Raw genomic sequence first — 22,913 nt, forward strand, 5'->3', positions numbered from 1 at the left:
GACAGTATGTCATAAATGTTTTTTTGATCTCTCTTTAACACCTCGGAGTGCCTTGGATAGTGCTGTTGTACTTCTGCTTGCATATTGGTCATTCTGGAAGACTTTTTGAATCTTAGAACTCTCTTTTGAATGAATGGAATTCTGCTAGTGTTGGCTGCTGCTACTGCTGCTGCTGCCGTGACTGTGAGGAATATGATGTCACTTGGAGAGGCCAGAGAGCAGAGACCTTCGAATCGCGTGCCAAAACCAGAAAAGCTAGCGTGGCCATTATTTATAGTTCGGCAGACATCTGTCATCAAGGCCAAACGCTGTGGTTGCGGTATTGTGTTTCTGGGTTGCCGCTTTCCTTGACATGGCCGGACAGATAACACATGTCACATCGCTCCTCGTTTTGGACATTTGCACAGAAAAAAACAGTCAGACTCCACGCTCCTCGTTTTGGACATTTGCACAGAAAAAAGATGATCAGACTCTACAAGGAAGGAAGGGGGGAAATTTAAAAATATAGAAAAACAAAGGTTTTCTCTTTTGAGGGTTTTGTGGGCTAAAATAGAGGCCTGGATAATGTATTTGTCACACTGGTCATTACATTCGCCCCTGAGGTATTGTCATGAGTCAATAGCAATCAAGTTCATCGATCACTGGGCATTGTAGGCCATCAAGCGCCCACAAAATAAGTGAATGCTCACTAACCTCAAAATGTTGAACCGATTCAGTTCAGTAAGCTTGGAAACTTGTGATTATCATTTTTTTGTCCTTTTTGTTGTCGTTTTTTTTTCTACCCCGGATATTCATGGCTTGCGGAATCTTGTGGAGCATGGCATGGGGTTTGTTGGTGCCAAGGATGCGCACACTCAACCTTTTCAGCTATGAGGCTGAGACACTAGCCACATTGACGGGACTTGCAGGGGGGTGAATGGTGGGAGAATGGATGGTGGTGGTGGTGGGGGGGGACTCAAGTGTCTGCCAAGGCCCAAAAGCAAGAGCCAAGGCTGGGAGGAAGGGCACAGAGAGAGCTGGGGAAGAGTTTCCCCCATATTGATGCCCGACCAAAAAGTTACGGTCCTGTGACTTGCCAAACGGGGTGAAGGTGGTGGCAGGGTAAGGGGTGGTGTCAGGGGTGGTGGGGGATCTCTGAGTAGGTGTTTAGCTCGATGTGTTTTTTTAGGGAGACCAGGGCCTTGACACGGAAAGCCAGTCAGTTGTGGGTGGTTATTGTAGACGACACTGTATTTTGAGAGGCATATATTTAGAATTAGCATTAGCAAAATAGAATGACCAATAATATTTTATATAACCTATATTTTAAATAAATCAAGAAAAAGGATGTTCTTCTTAGTTAATCTCCTATCTTTGTCCCTGACCATGCACAGGGATAAGTGACCAATCACAATCCTATTACAATAACCATTATCTCTGCACACACATGACGAGTAGCGGCCCTCGTATCCTTGCGAATGCTAATATATTAAACCATTTGTCCGTTTGAATGTAATTGGTTTATTCTGGTGGCATGTTCTGTCCGGCGAGTGTTGAGCCCTTGTGGTCTTCATGGCCCTGTCCATTGGGGCCCGGGATCACTGGAGATCTTTTGGCCCGGCATTTGACTAATCTAGCCTGGCATGCGAACTGGCAGCATGGGGAGTGGAGGAAGTGGATGGGCCCTCTTTTCTCTCTCTCTCTCTGTCTCTCTCTCTCTCTCCCTCTCTCTCTCTGTGGTGTTTCTCAGCACCATTGTTTATCCAATGTAAAAAACTGCACAGAGAGAATAGAGATTACTCTTGTCCCCATGGAAACAAAAAGTCCTTTGTATCTTTGACCTCCTTTTTTCTCTGCCAGCCTTATTATAAGACTGTTACTCTGCAAATGTTACTGTTTGAGGGAGTTTTGGAAACTGTGGGCATAGAACCTGGCATGCTTGTTTGGTGTGCGTGTGTGTGTGTCCAAATTGTGGTTGCTAGTAAGTGACCCACTTGCGTGTGAGTCACAGACACACACACACACTCAGATGCCTCCCAAGGTCATAGTCAGTTCGGCCAGACAGTGGAGAAATAGCGATCCTTTTGTCCGAGCAAATTTGGACGCTGACTTTGCGCTGGGTCACAGAACTCTCACAAAAGAAAACACCGGTCTCCGCTGGAAGGTGAACCTGCACACCACAGCACTATGGCATGAGGGACCGAGTTTAGTTGAGTTTAATGAGTGAGTGAGTCACTCCAAACTGGAACTGTCCGACAATGGCCGAGTGTCCGCTGTGAAATGACACTGGTGTGGCCTGGCCCCAAGGCAGTGCTTAATTCATTGCATCCTGTCAATATCTTATTTTAAAGTCACCGCAAGCTACCGATTTCCTGTAATTGCCCAGTAGCGAGCAGTGTAGAGGATGGTGCTGGGCTATGATCAGGGCTCTGTTATTTCTCATGGTTTTTGTGTGTGTTATGTTGATTGTACCCTATGTTATGTTGATTGCAGTGCCATTAGAACACTGAAGTTTAGGGTTTTTTTTGTTTCTCTGTATATTTATATAAAATCATTCCCCAAACGTAGGCCTCCTTTTGGCAATTGCAATTCCGTGGGCGACTAGGGAAAAGGGGAAGTCTAGTGGATGTCTAGTTTGAGACTGATGTCCACACACATATGATCGCTTTAACAGACTGCACTATGAAGTGATACTTGGTTTCGGGGAATACTGCAACCACAGTAGATGCTACTGTGTGTCGTGGAACGAAGGAGAAACACACACACACACACACACACACACACACACACACTCTTGGAAATAGCTGCTAGGAAAATACCCCCACCAGTTGTCGTCCTGTAAAGCAGTGATTTTGTGGTTCCAGCCATGAAAATGTCAGAGAGCATAAACTGACAGTTGAAGCCGAGAGTAGCCTATGGTCGTGGATGGAACTGCATCAGCTGAATTGACCTGAAACTATGTATATTGCCATGACTTCATGACACAGACGGTTGTCTTTTGCTTTTGAACTGGGTCTGTTTTCCTCTTCTTCTTTTCTTTAAACCTCCAGGTGGGATGTTGTTCAAAGCGGATGTGAACTACAAAAAAAACCTGGTTTTGTGCTACTACATATTGACCTTTTGATGTCCCAGTCCCAGTGGCTCCGGGGCATGCGTCCAGTAGCTCCTATTCAATGAATGGCCAATAAAAGAGAGAGAGAGAGGGAGGGAGGGAGGGAGGGCAATAACCACCAATGCCAACATGCTCAACATGACTCCACCCGGGCCGTGTCCTCGTAAAGTAATTTTAATGATGACTCCGGCCCGCAGCTTTCAACTGTCCGTTTGTAGGGTTTCTTTCTTTTTTTTTTCAAAGCTCACTCTGAGTCAGTCTCTGACCAGTCAGGCTACTTTGCCTTTTCATTTTCCTCCTGACTTGCGTTTTCTCTAAACTGTGTGCTATGATGCTATGCAGGAACATACTGCACGGCTGTGTCGTGTGGTGGTGATGGTGGAATATTCATGGTTCGATGCAAGGCCTCTGACGGGCTCCACTACTTTAATTCATCCCAAAGCTTTGGCAGCAATCAGAACATGACCTTTTCAGTGGAGCGAAATTACTATGGTGTTTTTTTCCCATTCATTGAAAATGCATTTGATCAACTGTTATGTCAGCTATCTGTAAAATCGTTAATATGATTGTTTTCCTGTAATACGATTACATAATATTTTATAGTATTCCGCCAGTGTATGAGGAGGACGGATTATGCTACAGTAGCTGCGGGCCTTCAGGCTATAAAACACCTGTTATCAGATGTCAAGTCAGCTGGAACGGCGAACAGTGGGCATCTGATTGCCCAGCAGCGGGCCAGACCTTTATTTAACCTCTGGTGACCCTCCTCCATCTTTCATGCGACTCAAACTGCCTCTTTTCTCTGGGGAACAAAGGACAACATACTCCGCACTTCTGGGGTTGGCACTCGGGTGTCTGCAACCAGAACAGGACAGGACAAAGGGGAATAAAAAAAATAATAAAAAAAATAAAAACCGAGAAAGCTGGTGCTGCACGGATGTGTTCTTTTGTTTGCTTATTGCTTTCTTACAGGTGCCTGAAGTATGGACTCTGATGAATATGCACATCGTGGCATCGATATATTAGTCTTTATTCACCTCTAAGAAACAAATTATCAAAAAAGAAGACACCTGTGCTGCCTCTTTCTCTGCTCAAGTTGAACGTTAAAAGAAGAACCAGTTCTACCTGCTCCTACACGGGATCAGTTTCCCCCCCAGCCCTCTCCAATCTGTAAACACCCACCAAAGCCACAAGAGAGAGAGAGAAAAAAACTAAAATTCAACGAGCAGTGGCCATCTGGCTGTGGGGTTTATTTTCTGTAAACCCAGCCCTACTATGGAGGCTGGCCAAAAGTGCATTACCTCCAGACACTCTGGCTAGAGTACAGTAGGAGTCAGGACCACTGACTGCTTTGACCGGGCCCAGGACAAAAGTCATCTGAAAGCCCCCCTACCCGTCGCTTAATATACTATGCAATGTAATGGGCATCGAAACCTGGGCCCCTCTCTCCCTGGGCCAGGGTCAACTGACCCATTTATCGTGTCCTGTTGGTAGTAGTCCTGCAGGGAGTAGCAGCACCAGGTCTCTCCCAGGCAGTGCCTGTTGCTGAGCCCTGTGTCCTGATCCGCAGCTCTGCCCCATTACCGAAGGTCGAGCAATCTTCTGTGATCTCAGGTTAACCTCTGGGCAGCACACACACACACACACACACACACACACACACACACACACACACACACACACACACACACACACACACACACACACACACACACACACACACACACACACACACACACACACACACACACACACACACACACACACACACACACACACACAACGAAACTAGAGAAGGCTGAAAAGAAGACTTGGGTCATTGTGTTTAGGGTTCTCCCCATTTTTTTTTCAACGGCATTACTTGATACTTTCATTATGGGCTCACTATTTCTCTCAGATTGATGTTTTGTGGAAGTGCAAAACTGCTGAAAAATAAGCCCTGCAGTTGTGGCTAATTCACACAATAGTCATGCGCCTAACAAAGAGGTGAAAATTAGGTTAAATTGAACTTATTAATGCCTTGATTGTTTTTCTCTATCAGAGCTTTTTGTTCAGCAAAAGAGTTGGTAGAGCGCTACTAGTGTTCCTCAAAACCAACTGGTGCTCTTGGAAGGGTTTCAATGTTCAAAAAAGACAGAAGGAAAAAAATCCTTGGTCCAGGCACTTCAGTTGGTTCATGTAGTAAAAAACAAACTTTATTTAAGGGGCAAATGCATTAAAAAACACCAACGCGTTTCGGCGCTGTGGCCTTCATCAGGCCCTGATGAAGGCCACAGCGCCGAAACGAGTTGGTGTTTTTTAATGCATTTGCCCCTTAAATAAAGCAACCAACTGAAGTGCCTGGACCAAGGATTTTTGTTGTTGGCTCCTGGTTTCCCAGGGTCAGGGCTGGGACTGCATCCAGTGAAACTTTAGCATAGACTTTGGAGAAACTTTAACGATTTAAAAACAAATTAGATGCCCAGTCTGGGCCTTGTCTTCTTAACTGTGCTGCAGACCATTTAATGTTGTCTTTCTGCCAAGCACATGTAACAGAACAGCCATTGACACACACAAATGCTTCTACAGTCCTTTCCCTTACAAACCTTGTATCAATCATTTTCATAGTAAAAAGAGCTGAGTTGTAAGCAACATGACTGCTTTTTAGAGTTTTCAAATTCCAGTTGTATAACTTTGCCCCATTTGAACATTATTAATTATTAACAATTGCTTATGGTATGACAGTTGACACATCAATCAATGCAGCTATGATTTTTGCTGTGGAATGGCAGGTGGAAGCAAAATGTAAAGAGAAAAAAAACACAATGAGAAAGTCCTGGCAGTGAAGGCTATTTAACAGGCACTCGATCTCTGGTGTCATCTTTCTCCTCCCGGGCTTTATTTCGCATGAGGCAGCGCGGTGTCCCGGCCGTCACATGCGAGCCTCTTAACCCCAGTTATCTGCTCCATCAGGAGGTTAAGGATGCGCGAGAGAGCACATGAATAAGCCCGACAGAAGGATCCACTGGGGAGCACGAAAGTTAGACACACTAGCCAAAAAAAGAAAGGTAGGACGGACCGGGGCCTTGCGGGTTTTTTTGTGGGGGTTTTTTGTAAGCGAGCGAGCGTGTGTGTTTGCCTTGACCCTGTACCCTGTACCCTGTTGTAGGAGCTCTTGTCCTGTTCTGCATTGTACTGCTCTGTTCCTCTGTCAGCCCTGGGATTCAGTCATGAGGTGTGGGGAAAAGAAACGTGCCGCAGGAAACTTGTTTGTGCTACAGTTTCAGCTTCCAGCTGCTAATTCTGACACATCGTCATCACTTTTTTTAGAAGTCATCACGTTTTTTTGTTTTGTTGGTTTGTTAGTTTGTCTGTACTTCTGCCAGTGGTTGAACTCCCTGGCACGCTATATTTCTCCGCTTCCTCCCCTCATCACCACCTCCCTTGAGGTGTTGTCTTTTCTTTTACCTTGCACCTGTGCTGCAGAAAGGTTGCTGTACACAAAACAATGGATGGTGCATCTGGAAGAATTGTGCTTCCATGGGGAAGTGTTGCCTTTAGAATAGTTCTACTTTTAAAAGAATGGGAGGGAATTGTATTGTAGCTCTCTGGTACAGGGAAGCTGGTTGCATGTGGGGATTATGTCATATGATGATTTAGTCACGCAAGCCTCTGATTTTGATCTGCCTTATCAGCGGTGAACAAAGTAGGGGCTGTGGCGGTGCAGATTCACATGTCTCATTTTAGGAAAATTTTCTCTAGTCTCTAGATGGTGTGCTTTAAATGATTTTTGTTTAAAACAATGAATATTTTTTGAGGATCTGAAAGCATCATCTCATGCATGTCTGCCTGCATATTTTGTTGTTTTTAAAAAGAGCATTTCCTTCTCTCGCCCGCTTGAGTGAGAAATGCACTGTTAACCAACAGCATCGGGAGGAAGTGAGTGGTCTGTGGCTGCTGAGGCATATTTTTTTCTGTGAGCTGCTTGCACGGCACACATCTTCTAATCTGTCTCACTCGGAGAGGTTGGCATCCGTTTCTCTCTGTCTCTGTCTGTCTCTGCCTCTACTCTTCACCCCTGATCACATCAAGCGTAGGCTGTCAGCCGTAGGCTCCTGACTAACGAGATTCCACCTGTGCTTGTTGTGTTTTTCTCTCTCTCGTTCTCTCTCTGTCCTCCAAACAGGGGTAACCTCACTCTGCCAAAGATCCCGGAGAACAACATGGCCTTCGGAGTGCTGGGGGTTTTCCTCGGCCTGCTCCTGGAGGTCTCCTCCCATGGGCCATCCAGTGGCCCCAGGACCTCGTGGAAACATGAAGGTACAAAACACAGCCATTCCATGCATGTTTTTCCTTTTCAGTTACATTATTACATTGCATTTCATGTAGTTGTTATTATTACAAAGTAGCATATCTGTGTGCGATGTGTGTTGATTTTATTTAATACATCATTTAAATATTTTAATAAAATAATATTTTATCTTGTGGGAGGATCTTACCTCAAAGTGAATACAGTACACTAGCCTGGCTATCGCTGGACTATATCATAAGTGAGATATAGTCTGGGAGCCATCTCTTTATTTCCCCTTAGGGGAGTAGGATCAATTTAAAGTGGCATCTAAATCTTAATAAAAAAAGCTATTTTGCATCTGCTGTTAATATAATGAATCTGTAAACAACAAGCTTTCGTTTGTGTTCATTCGTGTCTTGTGCTCTTGCGTTTCCAAACTCGGGTGAAGATTTCAGCCATGCTGTTCTTTAGATTGGAACGAGTGCATGGGAAGGCTGCATGGGGATTCCTAGGCTAACGATACACCACATTAATTTCATAAATTCGATACATGCTAGTACGACAAAGTAATAGAGAAAAAGCACACACAATTCTTAGTACATTTGGTTGCCATTTTACAGGTCGGACTCCTTAATCCCAATTCTGAATCAGTAACAAGCTAGCTTGCCGCGCGGACACGTGTGTAACTAAGTATGCTATCAAAGTCTGTGTCACCTCAGAGGGACCTTGCAAAATAGAAGGCAGTCATCGAGAACAGAGTGTTTGCTTTCATCGTGTGCACATGGCCGGGCGGGCAGTGGGTGGGGGTTTCCGAACGCCAGCGTGTGTACGTATGAGCGGCTGCTGGTGCTATGCCCGAGCGTCCGGCACCCGCAACCCGAGCACCTTCTGAGGAGTGACACGGATGCTGCCAGACATAGCGTAACGCAGGGTGTTGCCAAGTCTATCATAAATCATCTCCCTTGGGCTTGTGTGTGAGCTCGTGCTCGTGCTCATGCTCCTTGCTTGCTTGGCCTTCCATGCCTTCTCTCTCTCTCTCTCTCTCTCTCTCTCTCTCTCTCTCTCTCTCTCTCTCTCTCTCTCTCTCTCCCTAATCAGGAGTCCCTCTTTTAAAGTGTCATAAATAAGAAAGCAGAGCTTTTATGGTGGATGTTTTTATTAATTTTATTTTAATAATCCACTGAAAGTGAAATCTGAACCTAGAAGACTTAATTGAATTGACCAGTGGCACCTACTTTGAAAATAGTCCTTGAGCCAGTTGTTAATTTGACTTTATTAATTAATTTACTTTTAATCTGACTGAATATTTGTGTGCTGTTTTTTCTCTACAGATGTCAATTTGGTAGAGTTTGCCGAGCCAGGAGTCTTCAACTATTCTACGCTACTGCTGAGCGAAGAGAGAGACGTGTTGTATGTGGGTGCAAGAGAGGCCATCTTTGAGCTCAGTATGAAGAATGTCACAGTCAGGAAAAATAAGGTGAGGAAACTTAAACTTAGTGCAGGGCTGTCAAACATAAGGCAGGGTGGCCGGATGTGGCCCACCAGATGGTTTAATCTGGCCCCAGAGTTGTGGAGGGAAAAAACTAAATGTCAAAAAAGAAATACATCTCTAACCCATTATAAAGTTGCTGCAGGTGTTTGAGATTTCAGGTTATCAGTACTTGAGAACGAGTCTTCTTTTTTTTTCTCGCCATTTACTGTCGATGGTCCTAATAGGCCCGCTGGCATAAACCTCCAGATGATTGACTAGCAATGTGATTCCGGAATGAAATAGAAATTTGCCACATTTCCCAAGTATGTTACTGGTCCGGCCCACTTGAGATCCAATTTGGCTGTATGTGGACCCTGGACCTGAAATGACTTGACACTCCTGGCCTAGTGGCTAAGGGTGTTGGTCTTGGAATCCTAGAGGATGTGGGTTCTTATCGTGTGCCAGGGTGCAAGAATGCAGTTGGGCCAGTAAAACGACAATGCTCTACTGCAGGTTTGGGGAGCTGGAGGACCGGGGGCCACATGCGGCCCACCTCCTCACTAGATTAACATGAAAAAGACCAGGTTCTTTTTAAATAAAATAAATAATACAAATGTATTAAATACTAAATAATACATTTAAAAAATAATAATACAAACATTCAGCTATACATATAGGGGGGTAAAAGTTAACTATCCTTTTGTTGATTCTCGCAAGGGCGTGGTCATGTGGCTCTCTGATGGTAGTGATTAAAAAAAATGTTGGCCCTCCTTACAATGAAAGTTGCCCATCCCTTCTCTACTGTAATATAATTTATGGCCAAAGTGTCCTTTGTGCCACCTGAAAGGGAATCTATCTAGCACCACATTGCTCCGTAACTAGGACATTAAGTGTAATGCTTTTGTTTAGTTAAGGTGTACCATGCACAGAAGACACAGCGCTTCTCTGTGGTGACAAAGCGTTTTATCTCTTGACTCAAAGTTTCATTTCTGCTGCTTAGGCAAATTGTACACAAACCTTTGTCCCGCTTCCTTCCGCAACAGGTGATCTGGAAAGTTCCACAAACGCACATGGACCGATGCATTGCAAAAGGAAAGTCGAAAGAGGTACGAGTATGACTGATGGCCATGTTTGTTTAAAGAAACCATTATCAGTGTTCTTCCATCACTTAAGCCTGTTATGAGCATTGAAGCGTGTCCGACATGTTTCCACTCACCCCCGTTCGTTCGCTCACCCGTCTGTCTGTCTCTCCTCAACACAGACGGAATGTCTGAACTACATTCGGGTTCTTCAAGTCCTGGACAAAGACAGCCTGTACGTTTGTGGGACGAATGCCTTTCAGCCTCAATGTGACCACCTGGTATGTCATCCATGGCTCTCTCTCTACAGAGTTTCTGTTATGTTTTCTTCCTTTCTTTTCTTGTTTATTCTTTTCTACCTTTTCTTTCCTCCTTGCTGAAGAGGACACACAATTGACATGTTTTTCTCTCGTTCTTCTATGTTTTTTTTGTTATCCGTCTCAGACCCTTAACGACTTTAAACTTCAGGAGAGGCAAGAGGATGGGAGGGGGAAATGCTCCTTCGATCCTGCACAGAGTTTCACCACCGTCATGGTTGGTGAGTAGCACGAGTTATGATGGAGGCCCCTGGGACCCAAGGGGAAAAATACATTGTTGCATTTTTTTCTTTCTTCTGAAGACTATTGACTGGAAGAAGTTCTGCTTCTACATTGTGGCTAGCACACACACGCAAGACAAACACAGACATATACCACAGATATACATCACATTACCACACACACACACACACACACACACACACACACACACACACACACACACACACACACACACACACACACACACACACACACACACACACACACACACACACACACACACACACACGCGCGCAAGACACGCACACACAGACATCACATTACCACACACACACACAATGTACCACATGCATAGATCTACATCACAACACCGACATGGACACACACATACACTGCATTATATAACCACGGTCCTGGTTATAAAAGTCTATGCGGTTGGATGTTTGGATGTTAAAGTTCCATTATGTGTAATATTCCCTAGACGGAGAGCTGTACTCTGGAACGGCCTACAACTTCTTGGGCAGTGAACCAATCATCTCTCGATACTCCCTTTCCCAGAGCCTACTGCGCACAGAGTACTCCACCTCCTGGCTCAATGGTAATAATAATCACATGTTCCAAACCTTCTCATATGGGTACTGGACTAACAAAGTCAACCGGAACAACAAAATAAGGCCACAAGACCAGGTTCCGTTTTTCTCTCTTTTGTTTTAACCCATTTTGTCCTAAGCCCTTTTTGGGAAAGTATTCTCAGCCTCCGAAGCACATTCAAACATGAAATATGTTGCATTTAAAAGCTCAGACCCTCGTTTTGCTTTAGAATGTGTTCATTCAGCTCTAACATACCCACATTTTAAATAAAAACCCTCAAATCTCAAGAGCCTGTATGCAGCGTATATGTGTCTCCAGGACACAATGGGTTAATATGACGTTATGGGCATTGAGGCCATGCCATTCATCAGATGTAGATCTGTAATGTCATATGAAAAAAGAGAAACGGAAGCCTGTTGTTGCTGACTTTAATGTTGTTGCGTCAATGGTAATCGCATTCACCTGTTTCATGTCAAAGGATAACCTGTCTACTTGGACATGCTGGCCTTACATGGTGTTAGTGTGAGCTATATGCTTGTTACATAGAATCCTCAAATGTTTTTTTTTTTGGATGAGGAAATATATTACAACTAAAGCTTGTAGTGAGCTATTCTTGTTTTGGTTGCCATGCATTATGGGCTAATGCCATTACATTATTGATAGGATTTGCACATTTTTAATGCTAATCTGGAATGGATATGCTTTTTGATGTATGACCCAGCTTCACATGCCCACATGCTCACATTTTCCTCAGAGCCCAGTTTCGTGTTTGCTGACGTGATAAGAGAGAGCAAGAACAGTGCGGATGGTGAGGACGATAAGATCTACTACTTCTTCACGGAGGTGTCTGTGGAATACGAGTTCTACGGCAAGCTGATGATCCCCAGGATTGCACGAGTGTGTAAGGTGAGCATGGCACCTGGTCCCTCTTTTGCGACAGTTCAGGTCATCCCAGCTAGCTTATCATTAAAAAAAGCTAGAAATGCACTCCGAGAGTGCAGACCTCTGCCAAGGAAGCTGTTTGACAGACAGACAGGCACAGACAGGCACAGACAGACAGACCAGCGTAAGGAAAAACATAACCTCCTTGGCAGAGGTAATAAAACCTGTAATATGTTTTATCTAACCCAGTTAGGGCATAGAACATCGTGAGAGACTCGGTTTCTGAGATGGACTGTAGGATTTGAGGCCAGGTGGCAGGGAAACTTGTCATGTCCTTTTTTACAGAAATATACAAAAGAAATGATGCACAGCGTTAAAGACACAAACACACACTTTTGCTCAGCTGCTGTCACTTTGGGCAGCTGTGGCCAGGTGGTTAAGGCTTTAGATCAGAGGGTTGCAGGTTCAAATCCTACCCTTCCACTATCTCACTCCATGGCTGAAGTGCCCTTGAGCAATGCATTTAACCCCACACTGCTCCAAGGACTGTAACCAAGTGGCTTTGGATAAGAGTCACCTAAGTTTAATGTAATGTAATGTATGATGTAATCTCCATCTCCATCTCAATTTCTCTCTCTCTTTCTTTCACTCTCTCTCTCTTTCTTTCACTCTCTTTCTTTCACTCTCTCTCTCTGTCTCTCTCTCTCTCTCTCTCTCTCTCTCTCTCTCTCTATCTTTATCTTTATCTCTATCTCTATCTCTCTTTCTCCCCCTCTCCCCCTCTCCCTTCCCCTATCTCAGGGTGATCTTGGTGGCCAGAGGACGCTCCAGAAGAAGTGGACGTCTTTCCTGAAGGCTAAGCTGGTGTGCTCCATGCCGGAGCTCAACTTTGTCTTCAACGTGGTTCACGACGTGTTTATCCTCAAGACCCCCGACTGGAGGGAGACGGTCATCTACGGAGTCTTCACCTCTCAGTGGTGGGTGTGGGTTTAGCTTGGCTTGAACCGTGTGTTGTATTCACTTGGGAAATCCACTTGAAAATAGGCACTTTGTCAACATTGCTTATAAAGCAACAAAATTCATTCATTTAGCAGCAGGCAAACTGGTGTTGCTAACCAGATCTTGTGTTCAGAGTAATTCAAATCAGTTTCACTCATTACAATGTGTACAGTAGATTAAATATAACCTAACCGACTGTTCCTCTTGATTTGGGAATGCAGCTGCTAGCACAGCTGGATAAACTGTTACAGTACAGTAACGGGACGTCAACGTAGTAAGGACAAGGACTTATGTGTTCTGACTCCCCCAACCCTTTGTTGCTTCCTTCAGGGCAAACGTCGGCTTGTCAGCTGTGTGTGCATACAACATGTCATCGGTCGAGGAAGTGTTTTCGAAGGGAAAATATATGCAAAAAGCCACCGTTGAACAGTCCCACACCAAGTGGGTGAGGTACAACGGCCTGACGCCTAATCCGCGCCCCGGAGCGGTGAGTCTTGACTATGCATATACTCTTACAGCTCCTTTTGTCTTCAGTGCGCCGTTTCGTCAGTCTGAGCACGAATAAAAGACCAAAGTGGCCGCACAATGCACGTCTCCTATAGGTTTCATTTGCGTCGTTTCGACCCTACTGGGCCTTCCCCAGGCAAAAAACACCAAAGCTCCGCTACTTGAATTCCATCAGTCGTAAATGGGGAGGTCCTGACATGCTAAATGGCTGCTCTCTGTCTCACAATATACACGTGGTATCGGAAAAGCAAGTGTATGCAACAACAAATGTTTCTCACCTCCTTGCGAGAACAGAAAATCAAAGTGATGACTTTTGTTTATGTTTGGCATTGGCAAAAAGAATTTTGACTGTAGACTCCTGAGGTCTTTCAAAACATTGACGGACCTAGAGCTAATGAGAAGTGCATGTGACAGCACACACGAAAAATGCCCACCAGTTTGCAAATTGCTACCACAGAACCAGTACAAAATACCAAGGCATCAAACAGAATAGGCCTACAACAAAGGCACTTCCATGGGAATTCGACTGTTAACTCGCTCATAATTTCAGATTAGCCACACACACACACCGTCGCTACTCTCACAGACACAATCAAGCTTCGCCAACTTTGAGGCTAACGACTACGCTAGACTGCTAAGCCACGGCCAACACCTGACTATTCCATCACCACCGCAATACCTAAAAATCACTTCTTACCTGCAACGATTCACACTGGTGCTGGCATATTCCCTTGGCTTGCACTGTCACATTTGTCTTCTGTTTTAAATCGACACCTTTCCTTCCAAATAGAAATCCGTTCTTTTTCAATGAGGTGGTGACTGACTTCCCTCATTAGTTAACTTCTTCCAGGTCTTTAAGACAGTCAAGTAGCCTAGTTATCTAATGTATGGCCACCGCAACGCCAATATAGTTTTACAACGTCGTCTAGATATAAACAATGTCTAGATATAACACCACTAACGTGGGCTAGTAGTCAGAATAGAGAATCTTTGGTCAGACTGCGCGGTGGAAGGGGAGGAGGAGCTACAGTACATTTCCGTATCACATCTGTAGTTTTATTATTGTACGTTGCAAACAGCAACATGTCATGTAGAACTACACAGACCATAACTGCCACAATACCAGAAAAAAACAGCGGTGTGGAAAACGACGTAAAACAAAGCAAAACAGAACAAATAAACATTAATCCTTTGTCGATATTTTGCATTGAAACGTAGGTCTTAAATTACTCAAACTCAATTTTAGACTAAAGTTCAAAAAATCCCTATATTTTAGACTTTTTTAGGCCTAAAATGGATAATGTGTAATTTTAGACTTTTTTAGACTTTTTTAGACTCCGCGGACACCCTGTGTAGTATGATAAAAAAAACACCCCTGCCTTCAAAACTTGCCAAAATTACAGACATTCTTCGCGCATTATTTCATTCATATGTTTTTCAATCACGATTGCCTCCAGTGCAAAATCATCATTTCACCCTTTAGATTATGCCGATGAATTATGAATATCTTGAATATGATTCAATGTTATGGTCTATCTGCTGATCTTCTCTTCAATTTTTTTTGTCTTTGGCATTTTTGAAAGTTCAATCAAGGACGCTCAACAAATGGCACTGACAAGACCGACTGTTTTGCTCACATCACCACAAGATCTCTGTAGCACGCTAACCATGGCACAGTGCATTGGCAGGGCTCAATAGCAGAAACACACATCAAAGCATCAAAGCAACCTGTTTTCTCTTTCTCTCTTTCTCTCTCTCTCTCTCTGTCTCTTTTCTTTTCTTCTCCGCTCCGCAGTGCATCAACAACCTTAACCGTCTGCAGAACATCAACAGCTCGCTACACCTTCCTGATAAGACTCTGCAGTTTGTCAAAGACCACCCACTGCTCGAGGACCCGGTCTTGCCCATTGGCAACGGGCCCAGGCTTATCACCAAGGACGTCAACTACACCCAGATTGCCGTGGAGAGGGTCCGTGCCCTCGACAACAACGTCTATGACATCATCTTCACCGGGACAGGTGAGGCTTTTCATTTTTACTATCTGGTCCGTAAAGTTTACAATGTCCTTTGTCATGACTGGGCTTGGCATCAGTGTTCTTGGGCTGTATTTCAGAGACTGTCTGAGGTTAGTCACTTTTATTACCTGGGTATGGTTACTCAGACTAGAGTGAGTGATTTGCATCTTAATAGAGGCTTCATATGGTTTTATTTTCCTTTTCTAACAAAGCCATGTGGCCCTTCTGTTTTGATTATTGCCACTCCCTTATGGGGAACTTTATCTGGGTCAATCAGTCAGTCAGTCAGTCTATAACTTTAATGCCGCTCACCACTTCATTCTCAAGTCTGTTACTGTGTTTACCTCCAGTGGGAATTTCACTAGTTTGGTTTATGTATAATTTATGTAGTAGCACGTAGGTTCATAGTTTTATAGTAGTTCATTGTACATCATGAATGTGTGTATGTATATTGATGTGTGTACTTTATGGAGCAGCTTTGAATATCTTTGTACATGTGTAATGATACTAAAGATTTGTAGTTTCTAGTGTATTCTATTCTATTCTGCTCTATTCTATTCTGTTCTATTCTATTCTAAAACTTCAAAGTTGAAGTTAGTCTCTGGTTATATCTGGTGATGTCTGAAGTACATATCTGGTTACTGTCCTCATGTCTTCCTCCGTGTCTTGGTGTTCTCTCTCTGAACAGATAAGGGAGCCTTGCATAAATCTGTGGTTTACGACGGAGAAGTCCACACAGTGGAGGAGGTCCAGCTCCTCCAAAACTCTGAGGCCATTAAGACCTTACTGCTGTCCACACAAGGGGTAAGGCGCACGAGAGCGAGCCAGCGAGAGAGACGGGGAGAGGGAGGGAGAGACAGACATTCACAGACAGACAGACAGACAGACAGACAGACAGACAGACAGACAGACAGACAGACAGACAGACAGACAGACAGACAGACAGACAGACAGACAGACAGACAGACAGACAGACAGACAGACAGAAAGGGGGAGATGGATACAGTGTACAGCCAGAGAGAGAGAGAGATGGATACAGCCAGAGAGCGAGAGATATATACAGCCAGAGAGCGAGAGATATATACAGCCAGAGAGAGAGAGAGAGAGAGAGAGAGAGAGAGAGAGAGAGAGAGAGAGAGAGAGAGAGAGAGAGAGAGAGAGAGAGAGAGAGAGAGAGAGAGAGAGAGAGAGAGAGATGAGAGGGAGAGAGAGAGAGAGAGAGAGAGAGAGAGAGAGAGAGAGAGAGAGAGAGAGAGAGAGAGATGTGAAGAAGTGAGTGAAAAAAAGAATATTGTGTGCCTAGATCAGCAACAGCTGGTTAGCATTCCCTCCATGGGCTTCTGTCCCACCCCTGAGGAGACCATCTGATCTCTATTACTTCATTTTCCCTCAAACGATTTATTATTCATACACTTATTAATTTAGCCCCCGCTTCCCTTTATCCACACCCCCCCTCTCCTCCAGATCAAATTCAAGTTGTTGCTTACAGTTCTGCTCCAGGATGCACCGATACCACTTTTTCGAAAACCGATACAAGTACGAGTACATAAATGCGTGTACTCGCCGATACCAAGTACCGATACCTTTTACCACCAACATACAATGAAAATAAATGCATGGCCTTGTTTTTTTTCCTCCTGTGATGTTTTTATTGTCCATTTCCATGTAGATTTAAATGTTAGTAAGTGTATGAGGTGGCACTTTTTTCCATGCTGCTTTCAAGTTCACAGAACGTGACAAGATTTTGCATTGTTTTGTGTAATAGCAGTATCGTTCCTGGTATCGGCAAGTGCTTGACGAGTACGAGTATGAGTATAATGAGCAGTATCGGGTGCCGATCCCGATTCCAGTATCGGTATCGGTGCATCCCTATACAGTTCTGCTCCAGGATGGTCTCCATCTCCCGGGTTTGTCATCCATCCCCATCGCATGTAATATCAGCCAGTTCACGCAAGCGGCAGGGAAGGAGAAACTTTCCAGCGATGGAGACAGCCAGTCTGAGCAAAAATCAGGCGACCACAAGAGTCGCTCTCTCTCCTCTCTCCATCTCACAGCCAGCGCCCACAAAGTGCATCTATTGTTTTCCCAAGGCCGCTTCACAGAAACATTACGAGATACCTGTTGGTGGTTTTTGGTACACTGATATTCCCGACCGCAGAGTCAAAGATGCAGAGGTGTCAATCCCGGGTTCAGAAAGTAAAAACCCTGCCACAAATTGGATCCAACCATCTCCGAATCACCTGATAATTGAACACTCAAGACCAGCTGCTTATTAGAGTCACCTGTGTTGGAAGGAAACTGTGGCAGGGTTTTTACTTTCTGGACCAGGAATTGACACCTCTGCAAAGATGTAACTGAATACGGGCGCTCGCTGCCTGACGGGGTCTGGTTGAAGGGAGTATAGAGGGGCTGCCCGGGCTTGTGCAATGGCCCGTTCGCTTTGCTTGGTGGTGAGGGAAATGCATGATGACTTGGCGTGTCATGCTAGATCTGTTTTGCTCTCATTAGGGGCTACAACTAACAACTGCTTTCATTGTCAACTGATACGTATGTCAACTAATTGCTTTGCTGATGAATTAATTCAGTGGTTTGGTGGGGTGGGTTAAAGGGACACTGTGCAGGAAATGGTCAAAAAAGGTACTGCAACAATGCTGCTCATTGAAACTGGGCTGCCTATTGCCAAATTTGATCTTTACATGAACGTTTACTAAGTAATAAACAAATATTTTCTAGTATGGTCCAAGTAGAGTCATTTTTACAGCTAAAAATGGCTATTTTTGGAAATTCAAAATAGCGGACCATGGAGAAGATCCCCCTTTTCATGTATGAAAAGTGCCATTTTTCCAGTCATAATGAATACTTAGAATTTGATGGTGGTGGTAAGTATTCATGAAAAAGGCAACATTAGTGAATGGGCAACATGAATTCTGGAAATAAGCAACTAAAAATCTCACACACTGTCCCTTTAAACGCAAAGCACTGACAAATGCCATATGGATTCTCTTCTCCACAGCAACATCTGAAAGATATTCAGTGTGCTAAAACCACACTATCTAGTGTTCTGTAACAGAGGAGCACAACATGCTGCAGCTGTATTCTTCACTAACAAATTAATAGATTATTGAAGTACTTGCCTATTAATTCATGAGTTGTCTCTGTATATTGTTAATGTTGTATAAATTAGTGTTGCTGTTTTCTGCATGAGTGTCTAAATCATTGTACTGTGTGGATGTTTTTTTGTCTCTAGGGGAGGTTTTTGTATGCTGGCTCCGACTCGGGAGTGGTCCAGTCCCCCACGGCCTTCTGTGAGAAGTACCCCACCTGTGGAGATTGTATCCTGGCCCGGGACCCGTACTGTGCCTGGGACCCGCGGGCCTCCAAGTGTGCCAACATATTCAGTACTAAAGAGGGGTCTGATCTCCGGTACGCATGGCTTCCTTATGCTCATCTGTGTGTTTGCTAAGTGCCGCTCCAAGTGCTCCAAGCACACAACACTCTGAGCTTTATCTTTTGAGGCGGTTCATAAATTCCGAGCCTTCATCCGTTTATCAAGAGTGGAATGTTGTGTCTTTTTTTTTTTTTCGAACCGATTACGGAATTATCTTATCCAGGTGTCAGTTGGAATTTATGGACGCAGCCTAAGAATCAGATTCTTGTATTATGAAACACAGTGATGGACTGTGCAGCCCAAGGGTCGCTGGTTCAGTAATGTGACTTGCCGTGTGAACACAGAGCCTTTCAGTTACTCTTTACCCCCATAGGTCTCAAGAATAATAAAAATTCATATTCTGATTTTCCTGTAAATATCCTCCCTTAAAAAAACTCTGATGTTTTCTGTAAATATCTTCAATAGTAATGAAAGTCATGCTCTGTTTTCTCTCTCCCCAGTCATCTGATCCAGAGCCTGTCTGGTGAGGCTGAGCGATGTCCCGCAGGTACGTTAATGGCGGTTCTGGGGCCTGATACCATCTGACAATGAGCAGGCAGGAGGATGAAATGGCCTGCTAATGAGATATGAGGACACATGCCGCATCTCTGGCTCTTCACAGACGGAGCGCGTTGTACACAGTGACCCAGTGCAGCCGTACATCAGTGTCGCACTGCGCCATATAAGCTCCGCTTATCAGCTGTGTTTGTCTTAGTGCTTTGAGTTATAACAGAGGACGACAAATGAGGTTCCGAGCCCGAGGAGAGAGTCGAGGCCCGCATAGCGGATATGGCTAAGTTTGTTATGCTTACTGCCTGAATTAAAGGAGAGAAGAGGAGAGAGTGTGCAGCGGATATGGCCAAGTTGACAATATTTCTGTCTGAATTAATGAAGTCGCTGCTGAGGTTGACGGCAGTCTAAGTGTTGTTGTCCCATCCAGAGGCAATAGGCATGAGCCATAAAACAAAAAATGCAGGCTGTAAAACACACTTTTATCAGTTGTTGCACTGTGCTTTTTTCTGTGAAATAAACTGGAATTGCAGTTTAACATGTGATATTCACCTCTCTTGCTGGTGACAGTGACAAGCATCAGCTGTTACACACCTATAATCCTTCCATCACCAAACCCCCACGTGTCTGTCTGCTGCATATATCGTATCGTGTCTGTCCCCTATCAAATAAACCACCTAAATAATAAATCGTTGACCCTGATTAAACTTGACCTTTTCCTTTTTGCAGCCAAAGCAAAGGAGTACCGGGACATGTTGGTGAAGCCCGGGAGCTCCGTGGACCTGCCCTGCCCCCTGCTGTCCAACCGGGCAATTGCACTCTGGAAGCTGAACGGCAGCGAGCTGAGCGAGACGTCTTCTCAGTTCCACCTGCTGTCGGACTCGGGGATGCTGATCTACAGCGCGGCGCCGGAGGACCAGGGCGCGTACGAGTGCTGGTCCGTGGAGCGGGCAGCGCCAGGCACCAGAGACTTCGCCAAGCTGGTGGCCGGGTACAGACTCCGGCTGCTGCTGCCACCGCCTCCCAAACCGCGCTCGCCCGGCCACCGGCCCCGCTCCTCGTCCTCGTCATCCACAACGTCGTCGTCGTCACGTTCCAAGACGGCCCGCACCCCCACTGCCCCCGCTGCTGAAGGTAATGAGCTCCTTTCCTCCCCCACCACCCCGCCACTAACATCCTTACCGCCTCACGCAGCCACCCAGCAAACGCCCCCTCTAACCCCGGCCCTCAGCTCGGACGCGGCGTACCACACAGACAGCAGCGTCAGCAGCAGCGTGGCCCTCCAGCCCATGCTCCCCTCCAGCAACGGGCCGGTGGGCACCAAGACCGAGGACCCGTCGGCCGAGTACCTGCAGCACGACAACAGCGGCGCGCTGCTCTTCCTCTTCCTCCTCTTCTTCCTGCTCTTCCTGGCCGCGCTGGCCTACAACTGCTACATGCGCTTCCTGCCCGCGCCCTGCCTGCGTCTGCGCGCCGCGCTACTGGGCACGCAGAAGAAACCGCAGCCCGCGTACGCCGCCTGCGAGGCGGGGCTGATGGAGACCACCACGCCCACCACCCTGGCCACCACCGTCCTCAACGGCGGCGGGGAGAAGCCCGACCTGACGGAACAGCTGTTCCAGAACGGAGCGCAGCTGCGGGCGCTGAGAGACACGGGGTACGAGACGGAACCCGAGTGTGGCAACGGTCAGGTGCCCTTGCGAGGGTACGGCGACGAGACGCCTCCCAAGGAGAGGCCTTTCGATGTGGACTGCATATCGCAGCCTATTGAGTATGCTGATGCAGACTAAGGCAGCACATGAGTATGCGCATGTCTTAAATGAGACTTTTTCCCCCATTTCCCACAGATCGCGCAGTTCAAACAGTGTTCAGCTGCTAAGCAATGTACTGTCCTGTCCCACCATTTCAAGTTCATCGTCCCCAATTGTAGGCTTGTAGATGGAACTAGTCGAACATAGTGATCTCTAAGAGCATTCCATCAGATAATGATATACTTTTGTTCCCAACCTGGCTATTCCCTTTTTTCCAGAGCCTAATGCAATATTATTTTTTTGTAATATAGAAATTAGCTTTAAATTGAAAAACCTGTGGTAACCCTGTGCATCCTTTCTGCAAGACAACTCAATTTGAATTCCAAATTGGAAACCTGGTTTACCAAATTGGTAAGTGAGTTTGATGTTTTCCAAATTGGAGTATATATAGAGTAGATTTATGTTTGTACATTTACTATTCATTTTAAAGAGGCTGTGTTTCTGACTGGCTCCATGTTGCTGTGTCAATATTTTGTGGGGGCGCAAGACTTGTGTGGTCCACTATAATGTGGTTAAACCTCAGGGATGTTTCACCAGACTTCTAGAACATTCTGTCGCTGTTCTGGATCTCTTTGACCATTTTAATGCTCGGGCAGTGACAAAGTGCAGAGGGGCCCCAACGCAAGGACATTATGCGCGATGCAAGAAGAAAGATGGGCTGGAGAAGGGTCTTGCCTGCCTGACTGACTGCCTGCCTGTGGAAAAGTATTTGGACCAATAAAGACTGGACCAACTGGACACGACTGCTGCGGTCGCAAAACGCTGAAGCGGTCTGTCGTATTTCTGTCATGCTGCAAAGTGACTTTCTGAGCTGGCTTCACATTTCCAGGGGCCAAACGTCGATCTCTTGCCCTATAACTCCTTGTCTCCCAAACTGATCTTTTAATGAAGACTCCCTCTAATTCGTGTGGAGCTTTGGCCATCATTTCCTCTCTCACCACCCCAAACTAACAAACAGCTAAGACAACAAACAATTGGCACCAACATCAGACCAAAAAAATAATATGCTGGATTCTGTGATGGTATTTGCACTCATACAAAAACTAATCACTTAAATCAATGGACTGTATTTTATGTTATAATTTTTTGTTTTGTTCTATAAATATGTAAATATTCACAGACATTACATGAATTATTGTGAATAGAAAGCTGCTTTGCTAAGATTTGTTACGCAGATGTAAAGTATATTCCTTATATTCATGTCAAGAATGAAGCTTCCAGAAATGATCTGTGGTATTCGTAGACAGTGACGGGACAACCCAAGCCACTCCTGTCTTCTCATTTCACTTTTTAAAGTACTATACTGACAGAACAACAGCGATGTTATGGAATTCTGCTTGTATGTGATGCGCAAGTCATGACTGACGATTAGTATTTTTCTCTTGAGGACTTTCCAAAAGGCTTCAAGGCTTCAGACATCACATTTCCATCTTGGCATGTGATTGCTGGCGTACCTCTAGCCTTTTTCCTTCTGCGCATGCATTTTTCTCCCATTCTCTCCCTGATGCACATTCACTCATGCAAGTTTCCTTTTCCTTTTCCTCTTTTTCCACCTCCCTTCACTCTTCTATTTCTCCACCTCTCTTCTCTCTTGCTCTGCCCTGTTCCCTTCATTCCTTCTCACAGCCCCTGCTGTCATTTTCCCCCCTGTTGACACTTCAGTGGTGTGTAAGTCCGGAAGTAGTCCCCCTGTCTCTTCTTCCTCCTCCTCCTCCTCCTCC

At 45.1% G+C, this 22,913-nt stretch overlaps 1 protein-coding gene across 4 annotated transcripts in view; it reads left to right on the top strand.

The window, feature by feature from the left end:
* sema4d (sema domain, immunoglobulin domain (Ig), transmembrane domain (TM) and short cytoplasmic domain, (semaphorin) 4D) overlaps nucleotides 1-22,913 on the top strand; it is a 54,804-nt gene extending 31,891 nt beyond the window's left edge. For 2 of the 4 annotated variants that reach the window (XM_063210640.1, XM_063210642.1), the window contains exons 4-17: nucleotides 7,257-7,390; nucleotides 8,693-8,838; nucleotides 9,876-9,938; nucleotides 10,094-10,192; nucleotides 10,356-10,449; nucleotides 10,932-11,048; nucleotides 11,796-11,947; nucleotides 12,725-12,900; nucleotides 13,253-13,409; nucleotides 15,225-15,447; nucleotides 16,133-16,248; nucleotides 18,692-18,867; nucleotides 19,333-19,379; nucleotides 20,111-22,913. In XM_063210640.1, the coding sequence (XP_063066710.1) occupies nucleotides 7,294-7,390; nucleotides 8,693-8,838; nucleotides 9,876-9,938; nucleotides 10,094-10,192; nucleotides 10,356-10,449; nucleotides 10,932-11,048; nucleotides 11,796-11,947; nucleotides 12,725-12,900; nucleotides 13,253-13,409; nucleotides 15,225-15,447; nucleotides 16,133-16,248; nucleotides 18,692-18,867; nucleotides 19,333-19,379; nucleotides 20,111-21,171 (2,724 nt within the window). In that variant the 5' untranslated portion in view covers nucleotides 7,257-7,293 and the 3' untranslated portion in view covers nucleotides 21,172-22,913. Of the gene's footprint in view, nucleotides 1-5,897; nucleotides 6,139-6,197; nucleotides 7,096-7,256; nucleotides 7,391-8,692; nucleotides 8,839-9,875; nucleotides 9,939-10,093; nucleotides 10,193-10,355; nucleotides 10,450-10,931; nucleotides 11,049-11,795; nucleotides 11,948-12,724; nucleotides 12,901-13,252; nucleotides 13,410-15,224; nucleotides 15,448-16,132; nucleotides 16,249-18,691; nucleotides 18,868-19,332; nucleotides 19,380-20,110 lie in introns of those variants that run through there. The other 2 variants (XM_063210643.1, XM_063210639.1) reach the window with 2 other exon arrangements.

This window comes from Engraulis encrasicolus, chromosome 11 (assembly GCF_034702125.1).
Source record: "Engraulis encrasicolus isolate BLACKSEA-1 chromosome 11, IST_EnEncr_1.0, whole genome shotgun sequence".
Classification (NCBI taxonomy): domain Eukaryota; kingdom Metazoa; phylum Chordata; class Actinopteri; order Clupeiformes; family Engraulidae; genus Engraulis; species Engraulis encrasicolus.